This window comes from Heterodontus francisci, chromosome 2, assembly GCF_036365525.1.
Source record: "Heterodontus francisci isolate sHetFra1 chromosome 2, sHetFra1.hap1, whole genome shotgun sequence".
In the NCBI taxonomy this organism is placed as follows: Eukaryota; Metazoa; Chordata; class Chondrichthyes; order Heterodontiformes; family Heterodontidae; genus Heterodontus; species Heterodontus francisci.
The window spans coordinates 122,671,656-122,697,130 of record NC_090372.1 but is presented as its reverse complement, the minus strand read 5'-3'; the positions used below and the strand labels follow the sequence as shown (position 1 = coordinate 122,697,130).

The 25,475-nt window shown below is 41.9% G+C and overlaps 1 protein-coding gene across 1 annotated transcript in view; it reads left to right on the top strand.

Annotated features, from left to right (window-relative positions):
- The window catches only part of galnt12 (UDP-N-acetyl-alpha-D-galactosamine:polypeptide N-acetylgalactosaminyltransferase 12), a 75,203-nt gene extending 49,937 nt beyond the window's left edge, over nucleotides 1–25,266 (top strand). Inside the window, exons 5-10 of the mRNA XM_068010024.1 lie at nucleotides 7,508–7,625; nucleotides 8,889–9,065; nucleotides 9,483–9,614; nucleotides 16,947–17,060; nucleotides 21,239–21,394; nucleotides 21,922–25,266. Coding sequence (XP_067866125.1) covers nucleotides 7,508–7,625; nucleotides 8,889–9,065; nucleotides 9,483–9,614; nucleotides 16,947–17,060; nucleotides 21,239–21,394; nucleotides 21,922–22,062 — 838 coding nt within the window. The 3' untranslated portion in view covers nucleotides 22,063–25,266. The remainder of the gene's footprint in view (nucleotides 1–7,507; nucleotides 7,626–8,888; nucleotides 9,066–9,482; nucleotides 9,615–16,946; nucleotides 17,061–21,238; nucleotides 21,395–21,921) is intronic.
- Nucleotides 25,267–25,475: the final 209 nt, after the last annotated feature.

The window sequence follows — 25,475 nt, the reverse complement described above, 5'->3', positions numbered from 1 at the left end:
CACATTCTTTAGCTGCCCTCACTAGAAAGCAATTGATATTGAGAACTGAGCCTCACTTTTGCCCTCTCAGCTCAGCTCTGGGGTGCTGATGTCAGTTGTGCCTAAAGGGTTGTTTCGGCTCAGATCAACAAACTTTGCGCAGATCAGCGATTGAAGCTAGAACCTTCTATATCACAGTGGAAATTTTAGCTCTCGTACCACATAAAAATACCATTAATTCCCCCACCTCCTGAAATGATGATATGCCAGTCCTTGAAATTAAAATGAGTTCTTCTAATTTATGTGAAGTTTTACGCACAGTCTGCTTCGTGTGACCCTATCCGTGGAGAGACTTTGATGAATTTCTTTCTAACAATATTTAAAGTTAACGCAAACATAACCAATTAAATTGGAGTGAAAATTCCTTGAGAAATTCAATTAAGTTGTCTTCACATGTGGCATTTATTTGCCACGTTGGACAGTTGATCTAGAACCTTTACTGAAGGACATAGTTGATTACGGAATTTGTTTGGGCATTGTTTTACCTCCTGTTTAGGCAGGAAAGATCTCCTGTTGTGTTTTTCATTTCATGAAGAATACCCACTGGCTCCACTCCTTTAAAATCATCAGATCTGTGCTTTGTTTTGCCACTAAGTTGTTTCATTCTTAGTTTTGATGGTATCTACAAGGGCGATGTATAAATTTAGTGTTTAATAAAGGATATAAGTTTGTAATGTGTTCATTCTCAGTCCTTGTATATGGATTCAATGAAATAGTTTGATACTTTTTTTTATGTACAGCCCAACCGATTCATGTGACATTTATATTCCATTTGAGCCTCCTTCCATTGATCCTTATCTAACTCTTATCAGCACATACTTATCTAGCTTCCCTTAATTGCATTTATACTATTCGTCTTAACTACTCCCTGTGCTAGCGAGTTCCACTTTTCACCATTCTCTAGGTTAGTGATTTTCAAACTTCTTTGTCTGCGGACCACTTAGGCTACACGGAGAACCTATCCTATCCACTTTCGCTTGCCAACGCAAAACAAACTCATCAGAATTAATGGGAAGAATTATGCTGCTTTTGATGAGAGACCAATGAGGTAATGTCTGGTTCCTAGTTGGAGAGTTTCAATCTCCTGTCAGGCTCCTCGTTCAGCTAGTTTCTCCTCTTTGTTCTCAGCACCACAAGTCTTGAAAATCCAATCCTTCAGTTGTCTGTTGCAACAGTAACATAAATCTTGCTTCTAAAACTACATTGTTGCACGTGCTTATTATGACTCGTACCGCGCAAGTGGGAGCTGGTCTGGTTGTGTGCAGTCACATGAGTGGTGGGGATGAGGGTTCTAGCTTGTTTTCTTGTATGTCTTCAGCTGTGGCGTCGCGGGTCACCTGGAAGATTCTCTTGGACCAACCACACTTTGAAAATCACTATTGGTGAAGAAGTTTCTTCTGAAATCCCTTTTTGATTTTTGTTGACTGTCTTAGATTGATGCCTCTAATTTTGATCTTCTGCACAAGTGGAAACACCCTCTGCGTCTACTATATCAAAACTTTTCATAATGTTACGACCAGGTGAGAAAAAGGTCTCTGGTTCCCTTTCAACCTTCACCTGGTCTTACTGTAACAGGGTTTAATTTTAAACAAGCCGTGTTTTTAGCTCCCCCTTGGTGAATCCTTGTTCACTGCTTTCCAATTATAAGGCAAAGAAACCAGCACCAACAGGCTTTCTTAGGTTTAAAGAAGAAAAGTTGAAATTTATTAAACTTAGTGCTAGGGGTTGGATGGGGCAGAATTTGTGAGGAGCATCCAGGAGGGCTTCTTGAAACAGTATGTAGATAGTCCAACTAGGGATGGGGCCATTCTGGACCTGGTATTGGGGAATGAGCCCGGCCAGGTGGTCGAAGTTTCAGTGGGGGAGCATTTCGGGAGCAGTGACCATAATTCCATAAGTTTTAAGGTACTTGTGGATAAGGATAAGAGTAGTCCTCGGGTGAAGGTGCTAAATTGGGGGAAGGCTAATTATAACAATATTAGGCAGGAACTGAAGAATTTAGATTGGGGACGGCTGTTTGAGGGTAAATCAACGTCTGACGTGGGAGTCTTTCAAATGTCAGCTGATTAGAATCCAGGACCAGCATGTTCCTGTGAGGAAGAAAGACAAGTTTGGCAAGTTTCGGGAAGCTTGGATAACACAGGATATTGTGAGCCTAGTCAAAAAGAAAAAGGAAGCATTTGTAAGGGCTGGAAGGCTAGGAACAGATGAAGCACTTGAGGAACATGAAGACAGTAGGAAGGAACTTCAGCAAGGAGTTAGGAGGGCTAAAAGGGGTCATGAAAAGTCATTGGCAAACAGGATTAAGGAAAATCCCAAGGCTTTTTATACGTATATAAAGAGCAAGAGGGTAACCGGGGAAAGGGTCGGCCCACTCGAGGACAGAGATGGGAATCTATGCGTGGAGCCAGAGGAAATGGGTGAGGTACTAAATGAGTACTTTGCATCAGTATTCACCAAGGAGAAGGACTTGGTGGATGATGAGCCTAGGGAGGGGAGTGCAGATAGTCTCAGTCATCTCATTATCAAAAAGGAGGAGGTGTTGGGTGTCTTGCAAAGCATTAAGGTAGATAAGTCCCCAGGGCCTGATGGGATCTACCCCAGAATACTGAGGGAGGCAAGGGAAGAAATTGCTGGGGCCTTGACAGAAATCTTTGCATCCTCATTGGCTACAGGTGAGGTTCCAAAGGACTGGAGAATAGCCAATGTTGTTCCTTTGTTTAAGAAGGGTAGCAAGGATAATCCAGGAAATTATAGGCCGGTGAGCCTTACGTCAGTGGTAGGGAAACTATTGGAGAGGATTCTTCGGGACAGGATTTACTCCCATTTGGAAACAAATGAACTTATTAGCAAGAGACAGCATGGTTTTGTGAAGGGGAGGTCGTGTCTTACTAATTTGATTGAGTTTTTTGAGGAAGTGACAAAAATGATTGATGAGGGAAGGGCGGTGGATGTTGTCTATATGGACTTTAGTAAAGCCTTTGACAAGGTCCCGCATGGCAGACTGGTGCAAAAGGTGAAGTCACACGGGATCAGAGGTGAGCTGGCAAAATGGATACAGAACTGGCTCAGTCACAGAAGACAGAGGGTAACAGTGGATGAGTGTTTTTCTGAATGGAGGGATGTGACTAGTGGTGTTCCGCAGGGATCAGTGCTGGGACCTTTGCTGTTTGTAGTATATATAAATGATTTGGAGGAAAATGTAGCTGGTCTGATTAGTAAGTTTGCGGACGACACAAAGATTGGTGGAGTTGCGGATGATGATGAGGATTGTCAGAGGATGCAGCAGGATATAGATCGGTTGGAGACTTGGGCGGAGAAATGGCAGATGGAGTTTAATCCAGACAAATTTAGGGCGGCACAGTGGCGCATTGGTTAGCACAGCAGCCTCACAGCTCCAGCGACCCGGGTTCAATCCTGGGTACTGCCTGTGTGGAGTTTGCAAGTTCTCCCTGTGTCTGCGTGGGTTTCCTCCGGGTGCTCCGGTTTCCTCCCACAGCCAAAAAAAATGACTTGCAGGTTGATGGGTAAATTGGCCATTATAAATTGTCCCTAGTATAGGTAGGTGGTAGGGGAATATAGGGACAGGTGAGGATGTGGTAGGAATATGGGATTAGTGTAGGATTAGTATAAATGGGTGGTTAATGGTCGGCACAGACTCGGTGGGCCGAAGGGCCTGTTTCAGTGCTGTATATCTAAAAAAAAAAAAGTGAGGTAATGCATTTTGGAAGGTCTAATGCAGGTGGGAGGTATACAGTAAATGGCAGAACCCTTAGGAGTATTGACAGGCAGAGAGATCTGGGCGTACAGGTCCACAGGTCACTGAAAGTGGCAACGCAGGTGGATAAGGTAGTCAAGAAGGCATATGGCATGCTTGCCTTCATTGGTCGGGACATAGAGTATAAAAATTGGCAAGTCATGTTGCAGCTGTACAGAACCTTAGTTAGGCCACACTTATAATATTGCGTGCAATTCTGGTCGCCACACTACCAGAAGGACGTGGAGGCTTTGGAGAGGGTACAGAGGAGGTTTACCAGGATGTTGCCTGGTCTGGAGGGCATTAGCTATGTGGAGAGGTTGGAAAAACTCGGATTGTTTTCACTGGAATGACGGAGGTGGAGGGGCGACATGATAGAGGTTTACAAAGTTATGAGCGGCATGGACAGAGTGGATAGTCAGAAGCTTTTTCCCAGGGTGGAAGAGTCAGTTACTAGGGGACATAGGTTTTAGGTGCGAGGGGCAAAGTTTAGAGGGGATGTGTGAGGCAAGTTTTTTATACAGAGGGTGGTGAGTGCCTGGAACTTGCTGCCAGGGGATGTGGTGGAAGCAGATACGATAGCGACGTTTAAGAGACATCTTGACAAATATATGAATAGGCAGGGAATGGAGGGATATGGGCCCCGGAAGTGCAGAAGGTGTTAGTTTTGGCAGGCATCAAGATCGGCGCAGGTTTGGAGGGCCGAATGGCCTGTTCCTGTGCTGAACTGTTCTTTGTTCTTAATCTCTAATTCGGTTATGCCTACGGATACATGACACGCCCCACGCTAGCATGCATACGCTATACACATGCAAATGGAGACAGAAAAGAGAAGAAAAATAATGTGGAAACGTTTGAGGCAATATCTGAAGAGTTTTTGTTACGGTTCTTCGAGCTCACTGTAGAATCCTTGATTGTAGGTAGATCTTGCTTTTCGTTGGGGCCCAGTATTCTTAAACTTTGTTTGCTTTAGGAGACTTTTCTCTCTATGGGTTCATGCGTCTTGAGTGGATTCAGAGGCTTGTGAGAAAGAGATGGGAGCAGACAGGAGAGATCTTTTCAGTCCAGGAGCAAACAGACACTGCCTTCAAACTCTGTGGCTGTTTCAAAAAAAAACCCCTGGAACAGCCAGGTAGTCATGTGACCAGCTGGTCTAACCAGTCCTGGCCCTTGTGGATTATATCCTCCTTAGGCCCTGAAATGTGCTTCCTCATCTTCGATGTCTTTTAGTAAGTAAAAGTTTTTCTTCCAGCCACGGCTGATCTGTTTGACAAGTCATTTCCTCGCTCTAGCAACATTTAAAACTCAGTGTTCATGACAAAATTTATGTGCCTCATTCTGGGCAGGTTGGGGCCTAGCATGACCATAATTTTAAAGACCTCAATTAGGTCACCCCTCCGGCTTCTCTTTTCAAGAGAAAAGAGACCCAGCCTGTTCATCCATTCCTGATGGGTGTAGCCTCGCGATTCTGGTATCATCCTTGTAAATCTTTTTTGCACCTACTCCATTGCCTCTATATTTTTTAGAACATGGTGACCAGAATGCACACAGTGCTCCAAGTGTGGTCTAACCAAGGTTTGATACAATTTTAAGATAATTTCTCTACTTTTTAATTGTCATTCTAGAAATAAACCCTAGTGCTTGGTATGGCCTTATTAAAATGCAACTTTGTGATTTGTGTGTTTGTGCTGCTTTGCTCCTATCCCATCTAGATTCTTCTTTTCCAAGTAATCTGTGACCACCTTATTTTTCTTAGCAAAATGTAATTCATTTGCCAATTCTCTGTCTTTTTTTTTAGAACATTACAGCGCAGTACAGGCCCTTCGGCCCTCGATGTTGCGCCGACCTGTGAAACCATCTGACCTACACTATTCCATTTTCATCCATATGTCTATCCAATGTCCACTTAAATGCCCTTAAAGTTGGCGAATCTACTACTGCTGCAGGCAGGGTGTTCCACGCCCTTACTACTCTCTGAGTAAAGAAACTACCTCTCACATCTGTCCTATATCTATCACCCCTCAACTTGAAGCTATGTCCCCTCGTGTTTGCCATCACCATCCGAGGAAAAAGACGCTCACTATCCACCCTATCTAACCCTCTGATTATCTTATATGTCTCTATTAAGTCACCTCTCCTCCTCCTTCTCTCCAACGAAAACAACCTCAAGTCCCTCAGCCTTTCCTCGTAAGACCTTCCCTCCATACCAGGCAACATCCTAGTAAATCTCCTCTGCACCCTTTCCATAGCTTCCACATCCTTCCTATAATGCGGTGACCAGAACTGCACGCAATACTCCAGGTGCGGTCTCACCAGAGTTTTGTACAGCTGCAGCATGACCTCGTGGCTCCGAAACTCGACCCCCCTACTAATAAAAGCTAACACACCATATGCCTTCTTAACAGCCCTATTAACCTGGTTAGCAACCTTCAGGGATTTATGCACCTGGACACCAAGATCTCTCTGTTCATCTACACTACCAAGAATCTTCCCATTAGCCCAGTACTCTGCATTCCTGTTGCTCCTTCCAAAGTGAATCACCTCACACTTTTCTGCATTAAACTCCATTTGCCATCTCTCAGCCCAGCTCTGCAGCCTATCTATGTCTCTCTGTACCCTACAACATCCTTCGGCACTATCCACAACTCCACCGACCTTAGTGTCATCTGCAAATTTACTAACCCACCCTTCTACACCCTCATCCAGGTCATTTATAAAAATGACAAACAGCAGTGGCCCCAAAACAGATCCTTGCGGTACACCACTAGTAACTAAACTCCAGGATGAACATTTGCCATCAACCACCACCCTCTGTCTTCTTTCAGCTAGCCAATTTCTGATCCAAAGCTCTAAATCACCTTCAACCCCATACTTGCGTATTTTCTGCAATAGCCTACCGTGGGGAACCTTATCAAACGCCTTACTGAAATCCATATACACCACATCCACTGCTTTACCCTCATCCACCTGTTTGGTCACCTTCTCGAAAAACTCAATAAGGTTTGTGAGGCACGACCTACCCGTCACAAAACTGTGCTGACTATCTCTAATGAACTTATTCTTTTCAAGATGATTATAAATCCTGTCTCTTATAACCTTTTCCAACATTTTACCCACAATTCTATTCTACAAGTTTATTAATGTTGTGTAATTTAATTTGGATTGATTTTGTCATCGCAATTTTGAAATTGTGTTTTTGATTCACAAATCTAAATCGTTAATATAAATTGTGAACAACAGTTGTCCCAGTACTGATCCTTGCGGGACCCCACATTTCTTCATCTTTCACTCTGAATAGTCACTCTTTACCTTGCTGTCTGTCGTGCAGTCACTTAATTCTACTACTTGTTCCCTAACTCCATCTGCAATATTCTTATTCATAATGCAGTACCTTATCTATATGTGTTACTATATTAAGGTTGCATAAAATTTTCTTAACTTAATACAATCATCGTATGCATGTATATGAACTTGTCTAATCAACATGTGACCTAAAATTAACTATTTGAAATTAATATTTAATGGAAAATTCAAATATTAGTTTATAACCAGGACTACTGATTCTTTGTGATTGGGCCACAGACTCTATAAACAGATAAACGTAGCTATTGGTTAAAAATTACAGCAGTTGCTGCTTTGATCATGTATTTTGCTGATTAGAATCCTGTCAAAGGTTATTTCTAAATAATGGAAGTACCTCTGTCTCAACAGGTCTCCCACCATGGCTGGAGGGTTGTTTGCTGTCAGTAAAAAGTACTTTGAGTATCTGGGCACGTATGACACAGGCATGGAAGTCTGGGGAGGAGAGAACTTGGAATTTTCCTTCAGAGTAAGAACTTAGTTTACCCTTATAACACAAGTGTAGAATTTTAAATTGAAAGTTATTTCTTTGGTCATACTTTGGAGGAAAAGTTAAATGGTCTTAAGTTAATTCTCTGGAGGAGGCCTGTCCTGCTAAAGATACTGCTGTGGTAATGGTAGTGACCTATATTTACTCTTCCCCTACTTTGCAAAATGGGGGGCTGGGGTATAGGAAGAAAATACATTTCAAAACTGTGTGTTTTGCAAGTGAGTTTGCTCATAAATCTGCCATTTAATTATCTTGTCTCACTTCCTGACTTAATAATTTTTTTTTATTCATTCATGGGATGTGAGCGTCGCAGGCCAGGCCAGCATTTATTGCCCATCCCTTATTGCCCTTGAACTGAGTGGCTTGCTAGGCCATTTCGAGGGCATGTAAGAGTCAACCACATTGCTGTGGATCTGGAGTCACTTGTAGGACAGCAGATTTCCTTCCCTAAAGGACATTAGTGAACCAGATGGGTTTTTACAACAATTGACAATGGTTTCATGGCCATTATTAGACTAGCTTTTAATTCCAGATTTATTAATGGAATATATATAAATAAATCAGATTACAATACCAGTACGCCACTGCCTCCCCTACATTATTTAATTAGATGTGGTGTTGGTTTGCAGCAGCTATTCATATTTCAATGCTGTATTTAGACCACTTTCATTAAGGAATCATTTAATTGCAAACTATATTTACTGTTTTATATACAAGTTCCTCAAAATTCTGTGACACTTTATAATAAATCATAACATATGTAACACATTTTGAGTCTGTGAATGTATCTAGCACAAAGCTCCATGAAAACTGCATTATTTCAGTGCCTCATGTGAAGGTGCAGTCGTGGCTTTCCTGCTAGCTGAATGTGTATATCCATCACTTGGTTGATGGTGAGTTGTACAGACCCAGGGCGTCTTGGTGTTGATCCCTAGCCTGTGTGCTGATCTCCGTCACTATAGTAGTGGGGAAGCTGCAATTAGTCTCAGCATCTGGGGAAGTAATGAGAAAAATTGGCCAGTATTCTTGTCCTAATTATTACTAATTCATATGCTATCACCCCTCCATCCCATAAAAATGTATTTTAGAAATGGTCAGTTTTAAAGAATTATTGCTTGGAAAATTCAGTTTGGAGCAAATCAGAACTTATTGAAACATACTAGATGTAATTAATGGGAGTATGAAATATTGGTCAACTTAAAAATTGTTTATATTCTATCAAAGCAACTTGCTTTTTTTCAGATATGGCAGTGTGGAGGTTTACTAGAAATACATCCCTGTTCTCATGTAGGCCATGTTTTTCCTAAACAAGCTCCTTATTCAAGGAGTAAAGCCCTGGCAAATAGTGTACGTGCTGCAGAGGTGTGGATGGATGAATATAAAGAACTGTATTTTCACAGGAATCCACATGCCCGTTTGGTGAGTAGTATTCATTAAAGTTCTATACTTAACAGAAAGTGTTCCAACATGAACAGTGAACAATAGCTAATTTTAAAACTTGAAGCATTGTACCGATTTTAGGGGTTGAACTTAATTGTGTGTATAGAGAGCCACTTTCTGATTTTTGAAGTTGGTTTAATCTTTAAAATGCAGAAATTAGAATTAACTCAATGCTAGTGAGTATAAAGGAAATGTCTGGTATTGTGTGCTGTATTTGGATGAGGGGAGTTCATTCGTTAATACACCATGAATCAAAAACTTGATTGCACATTAAGAAATTGGAGTAAGCTGGTTTGAAATTGGTAAAAACTGCAAAGGCAAAAGTTTTTGAATTTCATTGTTTCTGCAGTTATTATGATCTGGTTTTAATATTTTTCCACATTTGCTGATTTACAGGAACCTTATGGTGATGTAACAGAGAGGAGAAAACTCAGAGAGAAGCTACAATGTAAAAGCTTCAAATGGTTATTGGAGAATGTTTACCCAGATATCCATGTACCTGAGGATCGTCCAGGTTTCTTTGGAATGGTAACTATATTGTGCTATATCTGGGCGATGTCACTTTATCCCCATCCCCAAATACAGTGTTACGACCACGTAGTATGATGTGGGTTGTTCCCACTGTTCAGCTCCCCATCTGACTGCAGCAAATGTATTTTTATTAGAGTTTAGCTCCTTGGTGTTTTATTTTTCAAATAGACAGCGACAGAAAATTGTTTATTGATCAATAAGCTTTATCCCAAAATTGTCACAACTGCATCCACTCACACATTCACGCACGTACAAGCACGCGAAGAGACAGATAGAGAAGGGAAAAAGGAAGGTGACTTTTCATGGAGGGGAAGGTCACAATAAACCTGTTGAATTCTTTTGGAAATCAGGTTCTCAATGGGTGCAGGCCTGAAATGATTGCAGATTTCTCTCTTGATTGAAGGCTCAGTTGAAGAAAGTGAGTCACTTCTAGTTCTCACTGCTGTATAATGCAGATATATGGATATGATCGTCTCCATATACCAGCTACAAGAGAAGTGTAGGGAACAGAGTATACTTGACCTTACATTTGTAGATCTCACTAAGGCATTCGACACTAGGCAGAGCAAGGCTGTACAAGATTTTGGGAAAAATTGGCTGTCCACCAAAGCTCCTCAGTCTCATCCGCTCCTTCTATGCCAACATGCACTGTGCTGTACATTTTGATGGCCCCGCTTACAACAGTTTTGGAGTGAAGAATGGAGAGAAACAGGGATGTGTTCTAGCCCCCACTCTGGCATCATCTGCTCCATGCTCCTGACCTTTGCCTTCCGTGCAGATGTGGAAGGAGTCTATTTGTAAACTAGGTCAGACGGCACGCTCTACAATCTATCAAGGCTGAAATCAAAGACAAAAACGCATCACGTCCTGATCAGAGAACACCTTATGCTGATGATGCTGCACTAGTTGCTCACACAGAAACTCAGTTAAAAAGACTCATGGACTGTCTGTCCCATGCCTGTAACTTGTTCTCCTTGACTACAGGCATCAAGAAAATTGTAGTCATGGGACAATGTGTTGCATTTCCGTCCTTGATCACACTAAATAACACCCCACTGGAAGTGGTTGGTAAATTCTGCTGACTTTGGTCAATCGTGAATGGCAATCTATCTCTTGATGCAGAGCTTGATACACGTATAGGGAAAGCAGCTACCACTTTTGGCCAACTCGCGAAACGCGCATGGAATAACACCAAGCTCACCCTTAGGACCAAGCGCATGGTTTATAAGGCCTGTGTTCTCAGCACCTTGCTGTATGGCTGTGAAGCATGGGCAACTACTAGGCAAGGAAGCTCAATAATTTCCGTCTGCACTGTCTGCAGTACATTATGGGTATATCATGGCAGGACAAAATCACAAATGCGGTAGTCCTCTCAAAGGCAGAGCTCCCAAGCTTGTTGGCACGAATCAAACAGAGGCGGCTGCGGTGGATCAGACACGTCTGCAGGATGGAAGACGGTCGCATACCTAAGGACCTTCTGCATGGTGAAAGCTAGGGCCAGATGACCAGTGGGTCGCCCAAAGCTCCACTTCAGGGATACTTGCAAGCGTGACATAAAGGCCCTAAATGCTGACAGTCGCACTTGAGAGTTACCAGCTGGCAAAAGAGGAAAATGGCAACACATCCTGTGGACTGGTGTGTGCACTACCACGATGACCAGTTGATATAGCAGCTTGGCAACAGGCGCCAACGCTGAAAACAACTTGTAACGTCACTTGGCAGCTTCACGTGCAGCACTTGTGGCAGAACCTGCCTCTCAACAATTGGCCATCAACAAAGGTACACCAGGAGAAGACACCCCACCTAAAAGGATTGTTTGTTGCATGTCCATCATCTTTCGTAGATGGAAGGATGCCAGCCAACCATAATATAGATGTAGGATTCAGCAGCAGGGCATGTGCCTTCTGCTTGGCTGGAAATCTCCCACCTCTCTTTTTTTTTTCTCCCCCTCTCTTGTTCCGCCCCTCTCTTGTTCCGCCCCTCTCTTGTTCCGCCCCTCTCTTGTTCCGCCCCTCTCTTGTTCCGCCCCTCTCTTGTTCCGCCCCTCTCTGGTTCCGCCCCTCTCTGGTTCCGCCCCTCTCTGGTTCCGCCCCTCTCTGGTTCCGCCCCTCTCTGGTTCCGCCCCTCTCTGGTTCCGCCCCTCTCTGGTTCCGCCCCTCTCTGGTTCCGCCCCTGGTCCCCCCCTCGCCCCCCCCCCCTCGCCCCCCCCCCCTCGCCCCCCCCCCCTCGCCCCCCCCCCCTCGCCCCCCCCCCCTCGCCCCCCCCCCTCGCCCCCCCCCCTCGCCCCCCCCCCTCGCCCCCCCCCCCTCGCCCCCCCCCCCTCGCCCCCCCCCCCTCGCCCCCCCCCCCTCGCCCCCCCCCCTCGCCCCCCCCCCCTCGCCCCCCCCCCCTCGCCCCGCCCCCTCGCCCCGCCCCCTCGCCCCGCCCCCTCGCCCCGCCCCCTCGCCCCGCCCCCTCGCCCCGCCCCCTCGCCCCGCCCCCTCGCCCCGCCCCCTCGCCCCGCCCCCTCGCCCCGCCCCCTCGCCCCGCCCCCCTCGCCCCGCCCCCCTCGCCCCGCCCCCCTCGCCCCGCCCCCTCGCCCCCCCCCCCTCGCCCCCCCCCCCTCGCCCCCCCCCCCTCGCCCCCCCCCCCTCGCCCCCCCCCCCTCGCCCCCCCCCCCCTCGCCCCCCCCCCCCTCGCCCCCCCCCCCTCGCCCCCCCCCCCCTCGCCCCCCCCCCCTCGCCCCCCCCCCCTCGCCCCGCCCCCCTCGCCCCTCCCCCCCCTCGCCCCGCCCCTCTCCTCTCCTCCCCGCCCCTCTGCGCCAATAATCTGTATCTTTGCACTTCTGCTTCCAAATGTCAGTTAAAGGATAAACTGCATTTTTGAAGTTCAGTTTGGTTGCCGTTCCTCAGCCGTGACTTGTTGGTAGCATCCTCACTTCTGTATCAGAAGATTGTGGATTCCAGTCTCATATCAGAGAGTTGCACACAAAAATCCATGGCTGACACTCCAGTGCAGTACTGAGGGTCTGCTGCACTATTGGAAGTGCTGTCCTTCAGATGAGACACCTCGTCTGCACTCTCAGCTAGTTGTAAAAGATCCCAAGAAATGGGTTATCCCTGGTGTTCCGGCCAATATTCATCCCTAAATTAGCATCACTGAAAAAAATTGATCTGGTCATCATTGCATTGCTGTTTGTGGGAGCTTACTGTGGGTAAATTGCCTGCTGTGTTTCATTCAGTACAGCAGTGACTGTACTTCAAAAGCATTTCATTGGGTGTCAAGGATTTTGGGATGTTCTGAGGCTGCAAAGGGCACTCTATAAATACAAGTCTTTATCAAAATTTGCTGAAAGCAACAATGGTTCTGAACTTGCTACTAAGCCATTTAAAGTATTTCTGGACTTTGAAACTCTAGAAATTTAGGGAGCATATTATATTCTGTTGGTGTCCCTCTTGCTACTTGTAAACATGAAATTATCACCTGAATAACTTAAATATGCTAATTTAACAGTTCCATGCATGTGTCCTTCCTTCCCGCGTATTGTGGTAGAATTGCATTATTTAAGTTTTCCTCAAAAGCACTGGAAATTGAACACCGATATTTCAGTCAACCATTGTTGATGCCCTCAAGCCAGAGTATAAGGTTAGATACACACTAAAGCTCCTTTTACTTTGTTCCTTCAATGTATCTTTATTCATTATCTGAACTTCTGAAGAACATCTCTTGCTGCACCGTGGTGAGTTTTTTTTACATTGACCCTCTATGGAGCCAGTGTAAAACTTCAGGAGCTGTTTGAGGAAAGTTACCAATTCGTGATGTACTGTGAACAATTTTATGATGTAGGCTATTTATTGTCAAGTTTGCTTTATGATTTGAGATAGAATACTGATTTAGTACTTGTTTTATATGATGAATATGTAAGTGAGGTTCATGTAGATGTTGACATATTGTGACTGTAAAAATTTGAATATTCTGCATTTGTCTTGTCATTCCACATCCACTGCTCACAGTGGGAATGCAACCTTGCTTTTTAGTTTCTTTAACATATGCATGACAATATTTTAAGTGTTTCAGATAGGCATGTGGTTGTTTATTTCCATGTCATGTAAACCCTGGTTCAAAACCAGTTCTAAAGAAGGGTCACTGACCTGAAGTGTTAACTCTGCTTTTCTCTCTCCACAGATGCTGCCAGACCTGCTGAGTATTTCCAGCGTTTCTTGTTTTTAATTCATGTAAACCGTTGTCTGATGACTTTTTCCCTCCCAAGTAAATGTTCTTTGCTTATTGCACCAAAACTCCTGTTAGAGCTTTTGGACAAATTCTCCATCCTTTTCATTGAAGTAGGTTTGGTTATAGAGTCATAGAGTCAGACAGCACAGAAACAGGCCCTTCGGCCCACCGTGTTCATACCGGCCATCAAGCCTATGTATTCTAATCCCATTTTCCAGCAATTGGCCTTGTATGTTATGGCATTTCAAGTGCTCATCTAAATACTTAAATGTTGTTAGGGTTCCTGCCTTTACCACTCCTTCACACTGTGTTCCAGATTCCGATTTAAAATTTTTTTCGTCAAATCCTCTAAACCTCCTGCCCTTGCCTTAAATCTATGCCCCCTGGTTATTGACACCTCAGCTAAGGGAAAAAGTTTCTTCCTATCTATGCCCCTCGTAATTTTGTATACATCAATCCGGTCCCCCCTCAGCCTTTTTGCTCTAAGGAAAACAACCCTAGCCTATCCAATCTCTTTTCATAGCTGAAATGCTGCAGCCCAGACAACATCCTGGTGAATCTCCTATGCACCCTCACCAGTGTAATCACATCCTTCCTGTAGTGTGGCGACCAGAACTGTACACAGTACAGCGTTTTATACAGCTCCATCATAACCTCTCTGTTCTTATATTCTATGCTTCAGCTAATAAAGGCAAGTATCCCATATGCCTTCCTAACCACCTTATCTACCTGTGCTGCTGCCTTCAGTGATCTATGGACAAGTACACTAAGGTCCCTCTGACTCTCTGTATTTCCTAGGGTCCTACCGTCCATTGTATATGCCCTTGCCTTGTTAGTCCTCCCAAAATGCATCACCTCACACTTCTCAGGATTAAATTCCATTTTCCACTGCTCTGCGCATCTTACCAGCTCATCTATATTGTTCTGTAAACTAAGGCTATCCTCCTATTTACGACACCATCAAGAGTATCAATGTTTTGCTATTTAATTCAGTCTCTTTGCTTTTCTTTTCAGTTTTGTAAGAAACTACAATATCCTAAACTGTCCAAAAATGATCAGAGTACAAATAAAGTGGCCAAAAAAACTCGAGCATCTGTGTACAATTGGAAATTGTACACCACATGGTGTACTCTTGGTCTTGCTGTATACCATTTAGTGCTGACCCACACAAGACATGTCAACACATGCAAAATAAACTATGCTGTCTAAATTCAGCCCAGCACTGAAACTTTTTTTTATTTGCTCATTCATGGGATTTGGATGTCGCTAGCAAAGCCAGCATTCATTGTTCATCCCAAATTGCTGTAGTCCATTTGGTGAAGGTACTCCCATAGTGCTGTAGGGAGGGAGTTCCAGGATTTTGATCCAGCGATGATAAAGGAACTGAGATATATTTCCAAGTCAGGATGATGTGTAACTTGGAAGTGACAGTATTCCTGTCTTTCTAGGTGGTAGAGATCATTGGTTTGAAAGGGGTTGTCAAAGAAGCCTTAAAGAACTGTTGCAGCGCATCATATAGATGGTACACACTGTAGCCATGTTGCACTGGTGGTGGAGGAAGTGAATGTTTAAGATTGATGCGGAAAGCTGGCCTTAATGGTTGTTATGCAAGGGTATTGCTCCTGCATGCATGACAATCGCACCCACTCATCCATCCTCTCTAATATTGCAAATTCAAATATTCTGTTTTTAGGGAGGAATTTGTCTTAATTGATTTGTTTCAGTCTAGCTTCAAGTTAAAATGAACTGGTACAATGATGCATGTCATAAGGTTTTATATGATGTGGAAATTGGAGACCATCATCAACAATATCATGCATTTTCTCACATTCAGCATGTACTTTCACCAAAATCTTATCAAGTGATGCTATAAGCCTGCAGTTTTTCATAGAATGCATTTGATTTCTAAAAAGCGCAGAAACTACCTAGCAGGCAACTCTTTTTAAAAGTTATTCTCGGGATAGAGACAATATAGCAAGGCTTTGTTAATTGCCTATCTCTGGTTGACCTTACACAGTGTTGGCTGCTGCCTTGAACCACTGTTGTTGTTATGATTGGCAACTGCAGAAAATGATAATTATAGGACTCTGGTATGTCTGTGTGGCCACACACAGCAGATTTTTCAATACTGATGGATCTTCTGTACTGTTACACATGGTACATTGAAGGATATGGTTGGTCTTTATTCTGGTTTCTCAATATTAAGGGGAACAGATAGAGAGAAACTATTTTCGCTGGTTGGGGACTCTAAGACTAGAGTATTGTCAAAAAATTAGAACCAGACCTTTCAGGAGTGAAATTAGGAAAGACTTCATGCAACGGGTGGCAATAATTTGGAACTCTTCTGCAAATGGGAATTCATACTAGATCACTTAATTTTAAATCTGAAATTAACAGATTTTCGTTGGCCGAAGTTATCGAGGGATATGGGGCAAAGGTGGGCATATGGAGTTAGGTCACAGATCAGCCATAATCTCATTGAAGGGTTTGGGGGGGGGGGGGGAGGGGGAGAGAGAAACAGACTTGAGGGGCTAAATGGCCGCCTCCTGTACTGTGTTTCAATGTTCTTAACTCTTTGCTTTTCTCTGTTCTGTCTCTGGCATTTCCTTGCAGGTAGGAGGTTGAGTAGTATGTGATGGGGAAAGGAGCTGCTGATAACTGCATTTGACATTTGTGGGGAAAATGTACCCTTGGATTACTGATTTTTATATTGCATTTATGGAGAAATATTGATACCTGTTTTAAAAACTAGCTCATATCTCAGATAATTTCCAGACATCAAAAATTGTATTTAGATTGATGCTTTGAAATTGCCTCTTGAAATTATTGGCTGAAATGTCTTTTTCACTATGGTATCAAGAAGCCTTTATCCCATGAACACATCAAGGAATAGTCACTGTTTTTACCATTATTATCTTTGGATGGTGGAAAGCACAACATCCTGGCATCAAAAGACCCTTTCGATTATACAGTTCCAACTGAGGGAGGTTTTGGCTGTTGTAACACGAGTTTGACTAAGAACATTGTAGGAAATATATTTGTTTTTCGAAGTGACTAGGGAGCTATACTTTACTGTCTGTCCACTCCAATAAAACCTAATTTCCATGCTTTCTTTAGCTACAGAACAAGGGGATGAAGAACTACTGTTTTGATTACAATCCACCAAGTGAACACAATGTTGCAGGAGAAAAAATCATCCTGTACCAGTGTCATGGCATGGGCCAAAATCAAGTAAGTGGTAGTTTATTTTGTTTACTTACTGAAGTATTAAAAATTTTGTTAAGCCCCAGCCCATTCCGGAGTCTAGTATGTACATTGTACTGCTGCTGCAAAGTGCATATGCATATATGTGAACAGTTTGAGAGAACTTTATTTATTTTATTTAGAGATACAGCAGTGAAACAGGCCCTTCAGCCCACCGAGTCTGTGCTGACCATCAACCACCCATTTATACTTATCCTACATTAATCCCATGTTCCCTACCAAATCCCCACAATTCTCCTACCACCTGCCTACACTAGGGGCGATTTACAATGGTCAATTTACCTATCAACCTGCAAGTCTTTGGATGTGAGTGGAAACCCACGCGGTCACAGGGAGAACTTGCAAACTACACACAGGCAGTACCCAGAATCGAACCCGGGTCACTGGAGCTGAGAGACTGCGGTGCTAGCCAATGTGCCGTCCCTAACTTTATCTGACTTGGCTGTGGTGCCCTCCATTGTTGAATGGTCAGTCAGCATTTTTTGTCTAGAGACACACATGAAGATTTTGCAATAGACAGGGTCCTGGAGGATTGCCATTATACATGAATTTCAGCAAGATTGCCACTTTTATAGAAGGGGAGGTAATTGGAGACATTTGCAGAAAAAGTTTGAAACTCTTCAGTTTTTTTGAGGTAGACAGGGAGAGCTAGGCCAAATGGGGACTTCAACAGTGGGATGGGAATTTTTAATTTGAGGCTTTGGAGGGGATTGGGATCCAATGTAGATCAGTGAGAATAGGGGTGATGGATAAGTGGGAGTTGTTGCTGGATAGAATGCAGACAGCAAAAGTTTGTATGAGCTGAAGATTCTAAGGCTGGAAAATAGGCAGCCAGCCAGGAGAGCTCTGCAATTTCAAAGTCTAGAGGTGACCAAGGCATGGCGTAGTGTTTCGGCAGAGCTGAGGTGGGGCGGAAAAAAACTGTAATGCAAATGGAAGCAAGCAGTCTTTGTGACTGAGGCGATATGCAGGAAGAAGCTCAGCTTGGTTGAAAAGAGTGCTGAAGTTGTGAACAGTTGCATTTAATGAGCAGGGGCATGGAATCAGTGCTAAGAGTATGGAATTTGTTTAAAAATATATATTTTAAAAACTCTGGGTCAATTTAAGGGGAAAAAATCCAGGAATATTCTCTGACCCCTGAAGACGATCAAATGTGTTTCAAGACCATGAAGCACATCACACAACATTCCAACCAACTTTTTGTATGCAGTGATGCCAACTTTAGTCAGGAACTCATCTTGCTCAGTTTTTGTATGCTCTTAGCCTCTCCCCATTGTGAAAACTTTGATTTGCCTTATCTAATCTAAGTGGATGACCGCACACTTTCTCACATTGAACTCCATCTGCCATAGTTTTGCCTGCTCACTTCGTCGGTTTATGTTCCTTTGTAAGCTCCTGCTCCCAGCCACATAACTCACTTTGCCCTCCTGACTTAGTGTTATGACCAAGTGTGAAAGGTGCCTTGGGGTCTCTTTCAGCCTTCACCTGGTCTTATTGTAACAGGCTTTAGATTTTGAAACAGTGTTTCGAGCTCCCCTTTGGTGAATCCTTGTTCACCACTTTCTAATTATAAGGCAAAGAAATGAGCATAAACAGGCTTTTTTAGGTTTAAAGAAGAAAAGTGAAATTTATTAAACCTTAAACTTAAACTCATTTGGTTAATGCCTACAGATACACGCTGCACCCCATGCTGGCATGCATACGCGATACGCACATGCAAATAGAGACAGAAAAGAGCAGAAGACAAAAATAGAGAAGTTTGAGGCAATATCAGAAGAGTTTTTTGTTACTGTGCTTCGAACTCACTCTAGTCCTTTTGTAGGCAATTCTTGCTTTTTGTTGGGGCCCAGAATTCTTCTTAAACCTTGTTCACTGTAGGAGACTTTTCTCTCTTGGGGTTCATGTGTCTTCAATGGGTCTTCAGTTCTGTGAGCGAGAAGGGAGCAGACAGGAGAGAGGTCTTTTCCAGTCCAGGAGCAAACAGCTTTCTGAGTTCAAATTCTCTGTGACAAGTTCAAATTCAAAAAACTCCAATAGCCAGTTAGTCGTGTGACTAAACTGGTCTGACCACGTCTGTTTGTGTATTGGGGAAGCAGGGACTGGTTCCTTTGTTCCAACACTGTCCGCTAGTATGCAAAAAAGGTCTTTCCGGTGAGGGGCCTGGCAATTTCTTATGACAGGCCCTCTTTTCTTCACAGCAACAGTTCCAAGTTTTAATGTTCATGTGGCAAAATAATGTGTGCCTCATTCTTGGCAGGGGGTCTGCATGATACTTAGTGTAATTTGCAAACTTGGATATACAATGCTCTACTCCCTCATCCAAGCCATTGATACATATGGCAAAAAGCTAAGTCCCCAGTGCAGATCCCTGGGAACACTTCCTGGCACATTCCCTTTATCTCTACTCTTTGCCTATCTTCCAGCCAATTCCCAACCCATATCATAAGGCTGCCTCCAATTCTGTGTGCTTTAATTTTTATTCATCTCTTGTGTAGAACCTTATCGGATGTCTCCTGGACATTCCTATTGATGACATCCTCAAACAAAATTCAACTAGATTAGTCATATATGACCTACTCTTCAAAATCCATTCTAGGGCGGCACAGTGGCGCAGTGGTTAGCACCGCAGCCTCACAGCTCCAGGGACCCGGGTTCGATTCTGGGTACTGCCTGTGCGGAGTTTGCAAGTTCTCCCTGTGTCTGCGTGGGTTTTCTCCGGGTGCTCCGGTTTCCTCCCACAAGCCAAAAGACTTGCAGGTTGGTAGGTAAATTGGCCATTATAAATTGCCCCTAGTATAGGTAGGTGGTAGGGATATATAGGGACAGGTGGGGATGTGGTAGGAATATGGGATTAGTGTAGGATTAGTATAAATGGGTGGTTAATGGTCGGCACAGACTCGGTGGGCTGAAGGGCCTGTTTCAGTGCTGTATCTCTAAACAAAAACCTCTTGTTGATCAGTTCGTATTTGTCCACATACTCAGTCACTCTGATAGGTTTTGCTAACTTCTCCAGAATTGATATTAAACTGGCAAGTCTATAATTACCTCCCTCCTCTACATTCTTAAAATAATGTAACATTTGCAATTTTCCAATTCAAAGACACATTTCCTGAATCTAGAGAACTTTGGGAAATTGTGATAAATGCACTTGCAATTTCCTCACCAATTTATTTTAATACTTTGGATGGAAAGCATCAAGTCCTGGAGATTTATCTTAAATCCCTATTTTCTCCATTACGTTTTTCTTAACTTGGGAGAACATCTTATTTATTTTAATACATGATTTATTTTTAAATTCCCTTGTACTGCTGGCATTTTATTCACTTCCTCCACTCTGAAAGTAGTTCATAAATAAATATCCTTATTGTCTGTTATTGTCAGGAATTCTCATCTGGCCAGTCTCACTACAAATATTTTTACCCCAAATAAATTACGTAGTTTGCTCTGTCGGAGAAAATGCATTCTCTATCTATATAACTCTTTTTTATAGTACTTGGTGGGAAGGAAGGAAAGAATGCTTTCGATTAAAGTTATTCTCCTGCCCATCATGGAAATTGGACCATTTAAGTATATATGCATCTCATTAATTACAGCTTCATGAAGAATTTCTGAAATTGTATAGGGATTTTTTGGCTATTCTAAAACTTTTATACATAGTGATGCAGATTGCAGTGATTGCGTTTACATTGAAATACAACCTGACCTGTCTATACCAACCACTTTGTCCTGATCTACAGGTCTTACTGTAGGATTCCAGCTGTGCACTCTTCAGTTGGATTCCTCATATTGCCACTTCAGTTTTTGATTTTGAGCTACATTATTTTCACCAGTTATATATTCATGCAACATTATTTTGAATATTTTTGTAACAGTTGTGTAAGTGAACTCAACAGAAATGATAGCTATCATTTACTCTCTTTTCTGTTTTTCACTGTGCCATGCATCAATTTCATTTTGAGAAGACAGTAATTAATTTAAGAAGGCTCACCTTGCAGAATCATTGACCAAAATTTAGATTCCAAAATCGTGCTCTCCAATGTGGTGAGGTTGGATAGTCACTGCAGTGGACCTTCTAATTATCACAAATAAAGCTCTGACTCCATTGGTTTTCTTTAAACAGCAAATGTTCTTCTTTGTGTTTCTAGTTTTTTGAATTCTCTTTACAAAATGAAATCCGTTATAATACTCGCCAGCCTGAGGCCTGTGCTGCAGCAGATGCTGGAAGTGACTATCTGACAATGTATCTTTGTCGAGAGAATAATTGGCCTGTGCCTGAAAACCAAAAATTCATTTTTAAGGAGGTAAGACTCCCGTTATTCATAATATGACTCCAAAGGTAATGATCATGTGTACATTTTCTAATTTTCAAGACTTTCCACGTTTTCACTAAATGACAACTGTGATAAGGTGTGTTTAGTATGACAGAGTAACTGCCTGTCAGTAGTGAGTACAAAAGGATTCTCAAATTACAAGTGCCACACACAAAGAGACTGCTAAGAGAAAGACTACCTGTATCTTTCTTTAAGCTGCAAATTATTCTATTTTGCCTAATAGAAATGGAAAACTTAAGAGAAATATAGTCATTGGGTAATTTATGGCACAGAAGGAGGGCATTTGGCCCATTGAGTCCATGCCGACTGTCCATGGCGCTATTCAGTCAGTCCCACTCCCCTGTATGTAACCTTAGACTTTGACTTATGTGGTAGAATTATGACAATTGCAAATATACAGATTAAGGCATGATTACAGGACTGCATTCTGTCTGAACTCTTAGTTTAATTAGTCTCTGATCTTGATTATGTTTGTTTCTCTTTCTTTTTCTCCAAAGGATGGTTCGATCTACCATGTTCAGACACAGAAGTGTCTGCAGGCTGTACCCAGTGCATTCACTAATGGTCGTCCAGGACCATTACTGCGACCATGTACGGATATCGACCACCAGAAATGGTTCTTTCAAGTAAAAAGTTGATTTGTACATGTTCAGATTTGTTAACTTCAGAAAGCTACCATTACCAAAAATACTACTGAGTTTTCCTATGAAGTACAGGATTGTATCAAATCTTTGAATAGTCTCCTTTAGAATACTTCAGTATGGGATTTTAATATTTGTATAATATAATGGCATCTTTGTACCGATTTTATCAGTGAGCAGTTTAATTTTAATAATGACTTGAATTTATAAAAAAAAATCCCTCAATTTCCAAAGGGCAATTTAAATGCAGTTTTCTTAAGCAAATAGTTGGTAAAGTGACTGCATATCTATTCGATGAATATGTATGGCGAAGAACGTACTTGTTTCAAACTGACTTGTTAAAGGCTTTAAAACAATTGTATGGTTTGGAAACTAAAAGTGAACTTTATACAAGCCATTTTATATCTAGAAGTCCATGATCTCTGATGTCACAGCTACGTGAAGGGAGACAAAACTGCGATTCCCAATTCATTTAAGATAAGAGCATAGAACCTTTTACTTTTTTTGCCATTGCTGGGGACAAGGAAGGAATAAGAAATATAGGTATTTTTCTGTAAAACACTGCAATTTTGAGGTTATCGACTTGTTTTGGTGCACTTAGTGAATATATCTTTTGATGCTGTTCTCTTGAATTCCATAATCTTGCCACCTTTCAGTCGGAGAAACTGAAGCCATCAGAGTCTACAAAGAATCAGCCTGAAAATAGAGGGCATATTTTGAAGTTCTTGTAAGATTTATTTAAACAGATGACCTTCATATTTTTCAACGACTGTAGGGTTTAAAAGGGGCCAGGTCGTGAGAGAATAAAATTGTTTCAAATCTACAGCTGATACTAAGACTGATTTTTTCCATTTCTGGAATTGAACTATGTGAGGAGGTGGAATGGAGAACACTAAGGTCTTGCACCATGTGTATAGAGCTGGAGAGAACTCTGTAAACACATAACCTGTTTTTTGTAGGTCCAGTTAAAAATAATCTATATTTTATGTAGTGCTTTACAGACAGTGAATTATTTTTGAAGTGCAGTCACTGTTTTGCAGGCAATGAGATTTATGACTTGTTAATCTATTTTAGTAGTGTTCGTTGAGGGATAAAGTTGACCAGGACGTGGAAAACTCCCTTGTTCTTGTTCAAATAGGGCCTTGGGGTCTTTGACATCCACCTGAACAGGTAGATGGGGCCTCAGTTTAATGTCTCATCTGAAAGGTAGCACCTCGAACATGCAGCACTTGCTCATTTCTAAAGTGTCAGTCTAGATTAGGTACTCAACTCACTGGACTGGGCTTGAAACCAGGACCTTCTGACTCAAAGGCAAAAGTACTACCACTTTGACAAATTGACACAACTGCAATGGTGGAACTTACCCCACCCTTTTTTACCCTTGAAACATGGGACCCAACCTAAATAAGGTGTGAAATGAGGGCATGAGAAGTAATCTTTACTGTGATATTTTGTGGACTCAGGCATATTGCTAAATTCTACTGTCCCAATTAGTCTTTGATTTAGAACTAACTATATAGGTGGGCATTTGTGGCAAAATTACCAGCAGTGCTTTTGAGAATAGAGTCTGGAAGAGCTCAAGCTTTTCACTTTTAGATGATTCTTTGTCTCGTTGTGGGATGATAAATATGCTTCACCTTGACAAGAATTTTTTGAACTGTTTTAAAGGATCCTCTATCCATAGTTTAATATTGATTTGTAGCCACATCAGGGAAGATTGTAAAAAAAAAACTGGTTTCATATTCTCTGCTTTTAGATTAATGTGTAATGGTTCACTCCTGCCTATGTGGCTGTAATATCATTTGGCACAAATGAAAAGTACATGTACAATGGCTCATTTGAATACAGTAGATGTTTTTTATTTTGATAAAATTTGAAGGAACTCTATTTTTGCCCTGTAATTGCAAAATGTAATTATCTTGAGTTATTAGTAATCTGGTATCAAGTGTAGAAAATATGCTGTTTTCTTTCCTCAGTCAAATTTATAAAAATGAAGTAAATAGCCAAAAATGTATAAAGCATTTACAAACGTTGCATATGTGTATGAAAAGACTTGCTTACCAAACAGTAGCAATATTGTAGTCTTTGGAAGGATGAGTTGAATGGCCTCCTCTGCTGTCCTTATCATTGATGTAATGCTAACTGTATCCTGAAGGCTGGAGAATGTACTGAACAGTTTTAAGTAAGTCATTTTTATAGATATTGATTGAACCAGGCAACAAATCACTGTGCTAAAGGGCTTTATTGACTTCTAGAAAAATATATTATCTCTTGGGCTTCCAAAATATGTAATATTTTTATTTTTATTTTACATTCTTATTGAGGGAACTTGTTTTTTGTTTAAATCTATTCACTTTATTGACATATCTTTGTACAGCAATTTTAAGAACTTTTAATTAAGGTGAAAGATGGTAAAATGTTTCAGTTGTTAGTAACCTGCAGCCATGGTGGCATTAGAACTACACCTGGTCTTGAGAATAGCTGGGTTGTGACTGCAAATATTTACAGAATTTACTACTTTGGATGTGAATTTAAATATGAAAGGATTTGTATTTTTGGTGGGTTTCTAAATGAACAAAAATTTTCTATTCGACCTGTTTTATAAATTGTCACGGCATTGCTGCTGTCCAGCATCAAATACCTGCGTCTAACCTGAGTCTCAACAAAAGAAATGCACAGCCTTACAGTGGTTAAATTGTATGTTGCCCTGTTGCCCACAGATCTCCTAGCATGAATACATTGAAAATGTAGGATATTTATTTTTGGTTCTGCAGTTGCTGGCTTGCTGGCAGGCCGACTAAACTTTTTAAATATAGCTGGGAGAGGAATAATGGATTGATTGTCATTAATTTTTATAAAATAAGTGTCTGGATTGTACAATAATATTTTGAGAGAATAGTCACAAAACACTTTCACGTGCTTATACATCTTGGTGAGATTTGAGATGATGCTCTTTGAGAATTCTCCATCCAACTGATTGAACTTTAAACATACTATAATTTTTTGAATAAAATATTGTGCAAATTACAAAAGAAATGCTGCCTAAATCTAATCTTTGTGGTACTTTCAGGTATGTTAGAATTTTCTTATGGGAGTTATGGAAATAAATTTGCAAAATGTGTACAACTGTGTCCCACCATTTTCTTCAATAAAATGATTGCAGGGAACTGCAAATGATACCTCTTTTTTAAAAAAAAAAAAGTGCTCTGTTATTTCCTTGTACTTCTGTGTGATCATTTGGATGTAATGGTGAATCTATATAAAATCTTAAACTGACAGTTGAAGTTCTGTCTGAAGTTTTGGGTTGAGGCAATGGACTTGGTACAGTGCAGACTTGCTTCTTATGCAGTAGAAATTTAGTCTGTGGAAGGATAAACTGAGAAAAGACAAATTCAACAATGACTTAGAAA